The following is a 14004-nucleotide window of genomic DNA, read 5'->3' as shown; positions in this document are numbered from 1 at the left end:
TCCTAAAATCTCGTTAAGTGTGTAGTCAAATGCACATGTGAGCATCTGCCTGGCTTGTTCTGTTTGGCTTCACCAAGACCGTCCTTCCAGGAGGGTAGGACCGACAGAGCCTCCACCCTAGTCCAGGGGCTCTTCCCAGCCTGCCTGGCCTGGGCCAGCCAAAAGCCTGGGGCCACCCAAACCAGGCCCAGACTGACTTTGTAAGGGACCCTCTTGATTCTGAGCTTAGTGGAATTCCCACTTCCAACCGACATTTCCCTCCCTGCCACCACCTTCTCTACCAAGAACGTGTTTTGTGACAGGAAGTTGTTGGGAAGACAAGTTTTTTTCAGCTGGGCCAGACACATTCCACCAGAACTCTTTCTTCTTGTGCTTGCAATTGCTGTGCCCACTAGGAGCCGCACCTGGGTGCCTATGAGGCCCATCGTTCAAATGTTTGTTTCTTAGGCAGACTGCCCAAGAGCAGACGAGGGATTTACCTCTGGGTTGGGGGAGGGAGTCATCGATGAATGGCTCATTAAAGCCCACTGCTGCCACATTCCTGGCTGCTTAGGTCACCTCCCAAACAATATCCATCATTCATTCACCAGCCACCCCACATCCTGGCCGCTGGGAGGGGTCTCTGTGATACAGGAAGGATTTTATGGCCAGTGATGCTAGGCCCCCTTCCTCAACACACACACACACACACACACACACACACACACACACACGAAGCAGAAACAGTTCTGGGGCTCCCTGAAGCCTGCCCTCCACAGACACACAGACACACACACACACAGACACACACACACACACACACACACACACACACACGAAGCAGAAACAGTTCTGGGGCCCCCTGAAGCCTGCCCTCCCCAGTTCACCACAGGGCTAGGCACAGGCAGTGGGGATGGTGGATCCCAAATGCACCAAGCAGCTCATCTTTTTCTATTCTCCCTCACTCACACCCTGAGCTATTTTAGCAACTGGAGAAGAATCTTTTAACAGGCTGCCAGTGTGCAGATGCAGGTGCTAGAGGCTCTTCTCTGTGGTTTTTCATGTGTGTTCTCCATGACAGCGGCGTTCACATCCTTCCTTCCTCCCAAGATGGGTAAAGGGCTGGGGGCAAGCTCCCCATCACAGGGTGGCCAAGGACCAGCCGGCAGCAGCAGGGCCACCGTTGGCACTGCTTCGCCTCCCTGACACACAGCTGCCTGGTCACCTGCAGCTCAGGGACGAAGGTGGGCCTCGGCCCTCGTGGCTCAGTTCTGCTGGCTCTGCCTTGCATGGCTAGCCCCAGCACGGCAGCTAGCACAGCACTGTCACTCAGACATTTGCAGAATTAGTGGCCACCCCATGTTGTGATAGGGGTTTGGGCTTGTCATAAGCTGTGCATCTCAACCTATTTTTACCCCTTTTTAAAAGATATTTCCCAAAATAAATTGATTCCCAAATTCTCTTGATTTCTTGTCGTTCATTTTGGCAACTCTGTTGAGCTTGCAATTGTGTAATAGTATCCTTGTTTCATTCCAGAGGAAGAAGGACTGTGGCTTGAAGAACAGCGGCTTTGTACTCCAGCCCCACTGGGGGTCATTGCATTCCTCACCCCTGCCAGACACCCTTCCTACCCCATTGCCTTCGCACGTGCTGTCTCCTCTGCCTGATGCTCCCCCCTGCCCCCCACCCCCTTTCCTTCCTAACTTGTAATTATCCTTTACATCCCACTTGAACACCACTTCTTCTGAGGGAGGCCTCCTGGCTCCCTTGCCCACTGGGCCACAAGGGCCTGTCACATGTCATATACTCAGGTACACCCCTAGCTGCACAGGAGTAGTTGTGGAAATGGAAGAGCAACATGATGAGCTGAGACTCTGAGTTCAAATCCCCAGACTGTGTTTATTAGGCTGTGTGACCTTGGGCAAGGCCCTTAACCTCTCTCTGCCTCAGCTTCCTCATCTGTTAAATGGAGATAATATCTTACATGATCCTGGGGTTGGTAGTGGTTAGCCCCCTCCCCCTGTTAGAAGGTAAATTATGTGTCTGTTATGCTTCCTCCTGTGCCCAGTATATAATAGGGGCTCCGAGTCAGTATTTGTCAGGTGAGTACATTGGGTCCTCCTAGGCGAGGTGCTGGGAACATGGCCACTGCCACATTCCTGCTGTTCAGAGTCAGTTGTGCCCTCTCAAATTGACCCCTGACAATAATTTGAGATGAGTTTAATGCTCCTCCCCAGGGGGCCAATGGCTATGATTCTTCCCAAATGAAATTGAAACCCTGAATTTGGCATTTCTTGGGCACAGCAGTCGGCATCCCCAACATGGCTCCTCTCCCTTCCTCCTCCTCCTGCCGAGTTTCCCTCGGAGACTCTTTGTCCTCCTTTTTTCCTGGCTGTCACACACTGACTCTTGCCCCTGTGGCTCGTGCCCCACGTGGCAGCCTGTGTGAACTTTCGAAGGCCCTGTGAGGTCTGCCTGCCAGCCTGGCCGGGAGTCCTACTCTGCCTCCTCCTTTCTTTTCTCCAACTGGGCCCTGGCCCTCCTGCTGGAGGCATTTGCACATGCTGCTCCTATTATCTAGAAAGTCTCCCTTTTTCTCATTAACTCCTCACCATTCAGATCATAGTTGGAGAATCACCTCTCCAGGGAAACTATGTGCCTGTCAGGTGTGCTCCCCCACCATGCCAGGCGTTCCCTGTGGCTCCTTCGTAAGGTGACAGCAGGGCCTCTGGAGCCAGGGCCTGCCCTTAACCAGCTCTGCAAGGTTCTGCAAGTAACTTCATCTGTCAGTTTTCTCATCTGTAAAATGGGGACAATAAAAAGCATCTACCTTGCAAGATGGTTGGGAGGATGAGAGAAGCTATTGTATGAGAGTGCCGGGAACAGCATGTGGTATCCTGCAAGCTCAGTAGAAGTGTCTGCCGTGGGTGTTGTGACCACTTTTCCTAAGGCTAGGGTGTTAGTATGTAAGGGTTTGATTAGTGAGCTCCCCCCATCAGCCTGGGAGCTCCGTGGGAGCACGGACTGTGTCCACTTTTGCTCACTTAGCAGTGGTTAGCACAGGCTTGGCCTGGGGTTGACCGCACCGTGCTGTCAAGGAAATGAGTGTGATAATCCTCCGGGGTCTGGGCACAGTGGGGCAGTGGAGCCTGTCCGTAGCCCATGTCTATCACTTGCACTGAGAATTTTGAGTGGTGGAGGGGGGGTGCAGTGGGCACGTAAGGCCTCCATCTGTAGAAACCCCCTCCCCACTATCCACCCCACAGATCTGGGCCTAAACCAGGTAGGGAAAGAGTATATAAGCAGAATGTTATTTTAGTAACTGAGTAGGAAAAAAACTATGAATTTTTAATGTTCCATTCGAACGCCAGCTTCTCCTCACCAGGCACTCTGCATCAAGCAGCTGCTGTCCCTGCTTGACTTGTGCCCTGAAGTTGGCCTCCAGAGCTCAGTGCTCCATGAGCCGCCAGTGTCAGTGGATGCCCCCTCGTCTTCCAAGGAGGAGAAGGCAGGGCCGCGGGGGTGTGGAGTGAGTGTGGGAGGCCCCTCACCTGGATTCCCACCCCCAGGCTGCTGTTAGAGGTTCTTCCTCCTGACTGCCAGGCAGGTGTGGGTGTTCTCCTGAGCACCGCTTGGAGTTGGGCTGGGGCTGCTGCCTGCCTCCAGTTGGGGCCAGGCGTCCAAGGCATGGTTACCGTTTATCTAAAAATAAACCTCTCTTTGCCATATGTTTTACAGGAGTATTTCATTTCTGCCAGGCACGATGCTAAGTAAGTTATTTGTGTTGTTTTTGTTTAATCCTCAACTTGACTTTGAAGAAGAGGGATTACTGTCCCTATTTCATCAACGAGGATGCGGCGGCTCAGGGAGATGGCATTGCTTGTCCACGTTTTCCCAGCCCAGGTCTGTGTGACCCCAAAGTCAGAGCTTGTATTTATTACCCAGGGCAGAAGAACAAAGATGCAAAGACGGGAAGTGTGTTTGGAGGTTGGGTAGTGCAGCAAACCCCTGTGAAGAGAGCCTGAATCCGAGCAGGCAGGGTTTGTTCAGGTTGGTTCAGGTGTCATAGCAGGGGTGATCTTGAGAGGGTTTCTTGTGATCCCATTTCTTTTGCAAGCCAGGCAGGTGTGCTGAGGCCCTTTGCAGGTGAGAGACCAGATCCCACCCTTCCAGGAGACTGGGTGGCACCCAACTTGTGTGTGCGTGTGCATGCGTGCGTGTGTGTGTAGTTCATCTTGTACTTCCTTTACACCAGGCATCATGCTGGATGCTCTCAATGCATTTTCTCCCCCATTTAATCCTTACAGCAAGTACAGGAGGGAGGTTCTGATAAATCCATCCTACTGAGAAGGAAACTGAGGTTTAAGTAGGCAAATCCACAGTGTTTCTGGTTGGAACCCAGAGCAAGGAAGCCAGGGAGCTGCTTCAGACCCAGGTCTCTGCCTCTTCAGAGTGTGCAGGCAAAGCCCCCTGCAGGCCAGAGTGGGGGGGAGCGTTGCCATTTAGGCCCGTGTCCTCCTTGCACACCAGGTGCTAAGCCTTGGCCCCCAGCTGCACAGTTGCACAGGGGAAGGGGGACTTGCCCTCTGGGAACTGACCTCTTGCCTCCTCAAGCCAGGGGCTGTGATTTGGCCACTTGGCCGTCCAGTGCTGTCTTTCAGGCACATGTGAAAGCAGACACGTGGCATCCCTAGCGACTTCCCGTTCCAGCCATTTCACCTCTACCCTGGACCTTGCCCTGCTGCTACCATCTTCTCTGTAGGGCAGCTGTAAAGGCATATGAGACATAAATCCTACTCCCAGGAGCTTGCACGTGGTAGGAGAGAAAGCCCATGTGCATGTAACATCCAGTAAGAGAAAAGACTGGGGAATGCCATCTGAGAGATGCCAGGGGCTGTGTTTTGGTAGGAGGGCAGGCGGGCTTCAGAGGCCCAGGCAGGGAGGGAGGCAAGTCCTGGGAGGCCAGGGAAGGGCCGGAAGCTGCCACACATAGAGCACCTGTTGCTCCACAGGCGTTGTTGCCTCAGTTCTCACACGGACCCCATGACCTAGGTGGTGTCATCGCCATGTTACAGATGAGGAATCAGGCACCAGAAGGGTCGGGTAACTGGCCCACATGCTTGGGGCACCCAGCCTGCTAGCCCTGGTGTGTCTGAATTCAGAGTTGTTTGGGGGAAATAGGGGAAATGGAGTTGGAAAGGTTGAGTAAGGCATCTCTTAACAAGAACCTGCTTTGTGCCTGGAACTAAAAGTCAAGTGAGACAACCCCTCCCCCCTCAGGGAGCTCACAGTTTTGTGGGGGAGACAGAAGACAAAAAATAACTGCTAGAGACCAGTGGGAAAGGCACTGTGAATCTGGTAGGGGAGCAGGTCCATGTGGGCGTCCTGGAGGAGGTGCACTTCAGGGTGATTTTTGAGGGAGGGTGGGTGCTGGCTATTTGGAGAGGCAGAAGCAGGCCAAGGCATCCTTAGCCAAGAGAATCTGCAAGCAGAGGAGTCTCTGCTAGGCAGTGGGATTCTCCCTGTTGAGTAAAGGTGGAGGGGTGGGCAGGGCTGGGGGGTTCGGATGCCCTATTCAGGTTTGGAAGGAAGCCTCAGGACATGTCCACACTGTGGTGCAGTGTGTTAATTAGGCAGCGGCACCTTTGTCTGGGAGGGGAGCCTTGTGCTGAGTCTCTGAATGAGTGGGACTGGTAACAGTTGTCAAAACAAATGGTGCTTGGCTGGGGCTCCTTGGAAGCCCCTCTTCCTCCACACGGCCTCTGCCTGTGCCCCGGGCATCGAGTGTGGTCCTGCGTGCCCCTGGCTGGCTGCCCACTTCTGGTCTGGCCCCACAGATAGAAGGAGGAGGGTGTGGGACACAGGGGCTCCTATGAGAAGCAGAGGCTTGGGGTTTTCCCCGGATTTTCCTCCCTGCTGCAGGAGGGTGAGCTGGCTGGTCTCCCAGCAGGTTCCTTGGCACACTGGTGTTAATGGATGTCCTCATGGCACTGATGTCTGAGGGCAGGCCCCGCCGCAGAGGCCAAGTGCCCTGTACTAGTGTGTTCTGCCCTCTTTATTGGTGGGCTTGGGCTTGGGGCTTAGCTTCTCACTCATGGCCCTCCCTACCCGAGAATCTCCTTTCACCTTCCAACATCTGCATGCCCTGTGATTCTTGGAAACTTCCTTCTCAGATAGACTTAACCCGGTGGGGGTACCCAACCCCCCATTGCCTTCCCACGACCTCAGATACAGAAAAAGGAACCCTCCTGGGCTTCTGCCTTGAGTCTTAAGATTCTGCAGGATGGGGCCTGGAATGCTCTCGGGGGACAGAGGGGCCAGGGCATCTTCCCCAAGGGGTGTGCGCAGGGCTCAGGAGTCGGTGCCAGCTCTCCCAGAGGTGCTCACTGTTGGGCTCCCCAAAGCTGGAGTAGCGACTTAGGGAGACTGGACCCACCAGCAGTTTACCAGAGGCTTTTATTTTCCTAATGCTTTCCTGTCCCAGGTCATGTCTGTGCTGTGCTGGGGAAATGGCTGCCGGAGTTCCTTCCTGAGGGGAGGGGCGCAGGTGAAGGAAAGCAGCACCTAGCTCTGTCTGGGGTTTGCCCCATTTGATGAAGGCTAGGTGGGGTCTACCCAAGAGAACATAGACTCCCCGAGAGACAGGGACCCTATCTGGTGTTTCCTCCATTGCTTCTTCACTGCAGGGCTGGTGCAGTGACTGAAGGGGCGATTGGCTGGGGCGCCCTTGGTGGCTCGCTGGAGGCAGCCTGGTGTTGCTGCTGAGGGTCACAGACTAAGTCAGGTGCCAGCTCCGCCACTTACCACTCACGTGATCGTGTGTTGGATTTTCTAACCACCCTGAGCCTCAGTTTCTTCCTATCTTCCCATCTGGGTTGCTGTGAAGATTAAAAATAAAATATCTATTGTGGTGGACAATGTCTGTGATTAATTGTACAAATAAGTTCTTTTGTGAACCAGAACAATGTACCACACTATTACAAGGAGTTAATTATAGGGGGGTATATGGGAAAAACGGTACCTGTTGCAAACCATGGACTATACTTAACAGTAATAATATTCTTTCATCAACAGTAACAAATGTACCACACCACTACTATGGGTCAATAATAGGGGGAGAGTGTGGTAGGTAAGGGGTATGGGAGGATTTGGGGCTTTTTTTTTTTACTTCTTTTCCGAAAATGTTCTAAAATTGGTCATGGCGCTGAATGCACAACTGTGTGATGATACTGTGAGCCAGTGAGAGTATACTTTGCATTGTTTGTATAGTGTGTGACTATATCTCAATAAAACTGCAGGAAAAAAATTAAATAACGTATCTAAAGGGTAGAGCCTAGGGCCCAGTGCCAGTGAGCGCCTGATGCTGGCCAGTGCCAAGCTGACAGTCCACACCACTCTGCTTTCTCCCCAGACCTTCACAGCCTGGTGCAACTCCCACCTGCGCAAAGCGGGCACACAGATCGAGAACATCGACGAGGACTTCCGCGATGGGCTCAAGCTCATGCTCCTTCTGGAGGTCATTTCAGGTGAGGCTCCTCGCCATGCCATGCAACCCACACCCCTGGCCTGGGTGCTCTGTCACAGCAGGTCCCTGGAAACATTGCCCACCCCAGCTGATCCTTGGCTGCCAGGGAGGAGGAGAGTGAGACCCCTAGCAGCTGCCGGGGGTGTGCATCTGGGCCTTGGCCTGGTGGTGGGGGGGCCACCAGGAGACCTGTGTGGGAAAACTCTGACACTTGTTTCTCTCTCCCCCGTTTTTTCTCTGTGTGCCTCTCTCAGGGGAGCGGTTACCTAAGCCGGAACGGGGGAAGATGAGAGTGCACAAAATCAACAATGTTAACAAAGCTCTGGACTTTATTGCCAGCAAAGGAGTCAAGCTGGTCTCCATCGGAGCGGAAGGTGAGTTTGGAATCGGGCAACCAAGGCCTAGCTCACTTCCTGACCTTCAGGCTCTGGGGCATGACGTCTGCATTCTGAACAGTGGGAGTTTTGTTGGTAGCAGAGCACTTGGGTGCTTAAAGCCTCAATAAATATTCAGCAGCAACCACATGGCTTCCTGTGCTATGACGTTGGGCCCACAGGCTTCCTCCGCAGAGTAATCCAGTCAGGTGCAGCCCAAATTTGGGAAATCTGATGATGCACCCTAACCTTGCAAGGCAGGCTTCTGGATGATTCCTTCTGCAGTGGGGAGGAGCAGCTTTAAACTGGACCCTGGACCTCCTTGTGCTGGGCCCCAAGAGGCACTGAGACATGTGACCTGGCCTTTCTGTACTGGGACCAGATTTGTCTCCATGTCCCGCTTGGTGTCCGTGGGCAGGAGGGAGTTCACGGACAGCAGGGCGCGGAGGCCAGGGTCAGGGCTTTGGGGCGGGGAGTGCATGTCCAAGGTCAGTGCCCAGACTTTGCTCTTGGTGTGGGAGCTGGGTGGAGTTTGGCCTCTGGCCAGCCCAGGATCCTTCCATGCCCCAGACAGATGCCCAGGACCACCAGTCCCCCATGCCTAGGCCCTTCCACGAGAGCAGTCAGTGTGCTTTCCCTCCAGCAGTACACATCTGACAGGGTCCACAGGGTTGAGCTCACAGGCGCCTCTAGAGACAAGGGGAGGACTGATTGGGCCCAGAAGCTCCCCCATCAGCCTGGGCTCACGGTTCTGCTCATTAGAGCAGGGTTTCTTCCACTCTGATATCCATGTGGTTCCAGCTTTAGAAAAACAAAGAAAACTAATAGCCATTACTGACAGGGCTCTGAGAGTTTAGCCAAGACTCTAGGCCAGAATTTGTGCACCCAGTTCCAAGCTTCTACCCCGGCCTGGGACCTCTCTGAGCAGGGGTGCCAAGCCTCACGAGTCATGGTCAAGATGGTTGGTGTTTGTTTAAAAAAAAATCAAAACCCCCAAATCTAATCAAGCCCTGAGATTTTCTGTCCTTGCATGGATCTTTCCTTCTGGCTCCACTCCAGCCTTCTGCTTCTCACAGCTGCATTTATTTTTTTGTTCAAATGCTAGTTTGTAAATAGAGAAGGGGTTAGAGGAGAGATCCATGATAGTCATCAGTTTTCATGTGGAGAAAAAGTCAGTCTATAAGTGTTCTCTGTTCATGCCCAAACTGGTTCACTCCCTGTCATGGTGACCACTGGGCCTTGGTACAAAGCTGGAGGAGGGCAGCCTCCAGGGAAGCATTCTGTGGGTTTCAGGACACCTGAGAACTCTAAACACCACCTGCACCCCACCCCCACCCCATCTTCCCATCCTTCCACATGGTCTGGGGAGTCATAGGACCGTGGCTTCCTCATGGGGGTTATGAGAGGGACAGGAGTTGGAGGCACAGCTGCAGGTTGGAGAGGCACTGGGGGATGTGTCAGGAGAGAAGCTGTCATCCTTCCTCCCAGGAAGTCTTTGAGCCTTCCCCTCACGTGGAACCAGCCGGGCCTGGGAGCTGTGGGCCCCTCTCGCGGTTTGCTCACCCCCTTGGCTGTGGAGCACCTGCACGCAGGAGGCACACAGAATGAATCGCTGCTTTACCCAGCCTGAAGGGGCAGGCCAGACCTGCCTGGTTCCTGGTATGAGGCTCCTAACCCTGGGAAAGGACTGGGGGCCGTTTGTCCTTCCCCCTGCCTCTGGGCAGCAAATTTTACATTAAAAAAAAAAAAACAAAAAACGCCACCCTCAGCCCGAGGCTTTGCTGTGGGGAGCTTCCCCATAGTGGCTAATGGAACCCCCTCCTTTCCTCTCGGGTGGATCCCTGGGGAAGGTGGGCCAAATCCTCTGGATGACCACTCTACATCCTTTCCAAATCAAGCCCACTCGAGAGTTCACTATACTTCCAGGTCAGTGAACAGGTCCTCTTCAGCATTCCTCACAGCCTTCTCCAGCCCTGCAGTCGTCTTCCAGCTGCCCCCGGTTCCCCCCAGCCCCCAACCCTGGCAGCCGCAGCAGTGGCGCACCTTGATCTGTCCGTTCCCCCTGCCTTTTCTTCTCAGCAAGCTGTTTGCCTGCTCCCCTGTATCTGGGGTGCTGAGGTGGGAGCGGAAGGCATTTAGAGTTCTGCCAAAGGCATGTCTGTCTGGTGGACTCTGGGATCAGGCCACTTGTGCTTAATTCCCTGAACCAGTGTCAGATACATGTCCAGCCTAAGTATCGCCAAGGTGGTGTTTTTCTGAGTTGCTCAAGCTGAAGTGTGTGGTCCGAACCCTTCTTTCTGGCAAATTATTCCCAGAAGTTTGAGAATGACTGTTTTGGGTTAGTTGAGAAGGCAGCAGCCCGTCAGTTGGCCCTGTGTCCCCAGTTCTCCTCTTCCTTCAATAGCAACATACATTTTTTTAGGGGCCTGTTCCAGGTGCCAGGCATTCAGTGATGACCAAAACAGTCCCTGCCCTCATGGCAGGCAGACAGTAAACAAGTAAACAAACCAATAAGTATATGATTATAAATGGTGATGGGAGGGGGCAGGGAGCCAGGGCAGAGAGGACCTGGAATGGTGATGGGAGCATCTCCTTGAGACTAGATCTCAGGGAGGCTGTTTAGCAGTGACAGGTAAATGGAGGCCTGCAGGGCTAGCAGGAAACAGCCATTCGAGGAAAGAGAGGGAGAGCTCTCTGGGTAGACAGAAGGTTTGAGGTCCTTGAAATGAAAGCAGGCCAGCTGGAGAAGGCTGGGAGGCAGGGGCCAGATCTCCCAGGGCCGGCCTTCCAGATCCAGTTCAGGAGCAGGGAATAGCACAGATGCGCTGTGTGGAGAGGGTACGGCAAGGGAGGGGAGATGACAGGAGGCTTGGACGAGCGTGGCTTGGAAAGGGGGGGAGGAAGCAGACAGGTCGCAACCGACAATAGCACAGCACGCCTGCACTGACCAGGAGCACAGAGGTGGAAAAGATGCCATCTTCGCCCAGAGACACCCATAAAGGCCTAATTACAGCACAGTGCATGAGGAGGCCACGATGGAGGGGGCCACGATGAGGTGTGAGCAGAGGCCGGGAAGAGTCCCCGAACGCCTAGGCCCAGGCCTCATGGACGGGCCGATTCCAAAAGGCCTGCTCGGCAGAGGAAGCACATGTGCAAGGCCTGAAGGCACCAAACAGCAGGATGCTTTTGGAGCAGAGTTCAGGGTGACAGTTCTGCGCTTTCCCCCGACGAGGGTGGTGGACAGGCCTGTGACAATGGGAGCTGATCTCAATGGTGCCAGAAGGCTGCCTTTAAGGAGACCTGAGGATCTCACTCTGGATTTTTAGTTTTTTAGTTTTATCATGGTAACATACATGTAACAAACTTTGCCATCTTATTTATTTATTTTTGCACAAGTCTAAAACTTTATGCAAAATGTGTAACATTAATTATCTATCTCAAATGCGTTCAAAGCATCATCCTGATTTAAACAGCCTTCTCACCCTCTACCCTCACCCCCTTCTCTATGCAGAGATTGTGGATGGCAATGCAAAGATGACTCTTGGAATGATCTGGACCATCATCCTCAGGTTCGCCATCCAGGACATCTCTGTGGAAGGTAGGAGTGAGAACCTGCTGGCCCTGCTGATCTTTTTCCCCTGATCTTGCCCCACCCAGGTTGGACAAGTTATATTAGAATTTCTAAAATCTTGTCTTCAGGTTTCAAGCCTCTTTGCTGTCTCCTCGATGTAACTCATAGACACTGGCCTTTCATGGGTGTGGTTAGTGGGTACCTGCTGGCCCAGGCTGCAGGCAAAGGGAGGCCCCACCTCCCAGCCACCCACCTCCACCACTTCCCAGTATCCACCCCAAAGCTCTCTCGCTCTCACAGCCTCCATCTCAGTTGACCCTCAGCCACCTTTGTGAAGTGGGCAGGGGTGGTTGACCCCATTTCAAAGCTCAGGCCCCTGAGTCATGGAGGAGAGCTGTCGCTTGCTCAAAGTCATCACTCAGCAAACTAGTGGTAGAGTCAGGCCTGGGTGCCCCTGAGCGTCAGCCTTCATCTTTCCCCCGTATACTCCTCACCCAGATCCTTTCCCTTCATGGACCTGGCATCAGCTCAGGCCTCCCAGGAATGGGCTTCTTCCCTCAGCACCAGTATGTGCCACGGGATGAGAAAAGCTGCCTGGCCCGACATGTAGAGAGGGCTCCCAACCTGAGTGCCAGGTCACGGCAGTTACCGGGACAGACAGGTCCCGTCCCCTGCCCTCATAGGACTGTCAGTCTACCAGGGACAGGCAGAGGCAGTGGAAAACAGGTTATTGCGACAGAACCACGAGGAGCGCCAGGGCCTCTTCTACTCCACCGACCTCCCCTGAGGACGTGGCCACACGTGGGAGAGCTCGAGTGGGCAAGGCCCAGTCCGCAGGCCCCGGGCTTATCTTCACCCTGTTCGCCAAGGCAGGGCCCGTGTCAAGAGCTTGTTTGTCACTGTGTTCTGGTGGTTAAAGTCTCAGGCTTTGTCATCAGGAACGTGGCACAGGTTCAAGTCCTGACACTGGGGCAACCCTGGGTGGACAAGCGACTTCCCCTCGGGGACACCAAACCTGCCTCAGGCCACGAGGGGTCCGTCCGGCTGTGCATGTTGGGGTAGGGTCAGCAGGGGTCCATCCCTAGCCAGGATGGCGGCTGCTGTTCTTACTGCTCTCACTGCCGCTGCCAAGGCTGTGTGTGATGTACTCTCCCCTTTGGGTTTCATTTGACCCCCAGGCCTGAGGCTGGAAGTATAATCCAACTTTGGCCACACTCAGAGGGCTGATTTTTGAGCCTGTGCTCACTGTCCTTGTGCTTTACAGAGACCTCTGCCAAGGAAGGGCTCCTTCTCTGGTGCCAGAGGAAGACGGCACCATATAAGAATGTCAACGTGCAGAACTTCCACATCAGGTGAGCGCACTGCCAAAGCAGCCCCCAGCCCGTTTCCTTCCCTCTCTTCTTCCTGGGCACTGAGACGCTGTTCTCCTACCTGCCCTCTTTTTCCATGTTTTTGTCGTGGTCTTTGAGATGCCAGGCCTCAGTGAGTGCCTCCCCCTGTCATGGCCCCTTTGAAAAGTGCCCTGGTCCCCTCTGAGGAGGAGGGGGAGACGTTAAGGCCGGCACTCCAATAGCCTTGTAGACGCTTCTTCCTCCTGATGCAAGGTAATTCTCAGGAAAAGCAACAAAAGCTCTTCCTTTATTTTGACATCTCAAGAGGACCAGTCATTAGAACTGCTAGTGAATTTAGCATTAGGACAGAAGTACTCTGTGGATAGATATTAAGACGGACAATACTCAGTCATGCCATGAACATGCTCTCACTCGGGGTGAGAGGGAAGGAAATGAGATGCACCCAGCATCGCCAGAACACAAGGCAAGTGTGAGCACAGTGGTATGTTTGGGGCACCCAGAACTCGGCGTGTGGTGGGAGGTGGAGCTTCTGGGTGGTTGGGAGCACAGGTTTAGGGGTAGCCCTGAGCTCAGACCCAGCTTGGCCCTGTGACTTCACTCCTCTGAGCCACTGGTATCCTCCTGGGGTGGACCAGGGATGGACAGACAAAGGAATGAGGAGAACAGGGCCTCACGGGGTCCACAGAGGTCCTGCTATGGCCATGGGCCCTCTGGCCCCCAGCCCTGGGTGCTGAGAACCTTTTGTTCACACTCTGCTGTTAATAGCATGTGGTTCCGTCTTCTGTGTCTCCTCCTTTTCCTGCCACCACCTGGCTGCTCTTTACTGTACTACTTCGTTTATTTATTCAATTAGCGAATATCTGTGGGGTGCCTACAGCATGCCACAAATGGGGATACAGCAGCACCAAAACAAATTCCCCACCCTTGGGAAGTTTGCACTACAGCAAGCGAGAGGACCAACAGTTAACAAAAATGCAGATAAACCCACGGGATAAATTCAGATGAGGAGAAGTGCTTTATAAAGACAACAGAATAGGGTGAGTGCTGGAAAGTTGCCAGGGAGAAGGGCAGGCATTCTAGCCAGAACCTCGCTCACGGATGGCCTTTCTGAGGAGGTGACACTGAGCTTGACATCTTGGTGCCCAGAGCAAACCAGCTCTTTGAGGATCTTGGGAAGGAGGATGGGACCAGCAACTATTTTCC

At 53.7% G+C, this 14004-nt stretch overlaps 1 protein-coding gene across 5 annotated transcripts in view; it reads left to right on the top strand.

The window, feature by feature from the left end:
• The window catches only part of ACTN4 (actinin alpha 4), a 71441-nt gene that overhangs the window by 36102 nt on the left and 21335 nt on the right, over window positions 1-14004 (top strand). For all 5 annotated transcript variants that reach the window (XM_037820462.1, XM_037820463.1, XM_037820460.1 and 2 more), the window contains exons 2-5: window positions 7391-7505; window positions 7759-7878; window positions 11390-11476; window positions 12714-12801. In XM_037820462.1, coding sequence (XP_037676390.1) covers window positions 7391-7505; window positions 7759-7878; window positions 11390-11476; window positions 12714-12801 — 410 coding nt within the window. The remainder of the gene's footprint in view (window positions 1-7390; window positions 7506-7758; window positions 7879-11389; window positions 11477-12713; window positions 12802-14004) is intronic.

This window comes from Choloepus didactylus, chromosome 27 (genome assembly GCF_015220235.1).
Source record: "Choloepus didactylus isolate mChoDid1 chromosome 27, mChoDid1.pri, whole genome shotgun sequence".
Lineage (NCBI taxonomy): Eukaryota > Metazoa > Chordata > Mammalia > Pilosa > Megalonychidae > Choloepus > Choloepus didactylus.
This window is presented reverse-complemented; position numbering and strand designations above follow the sequence as displayed.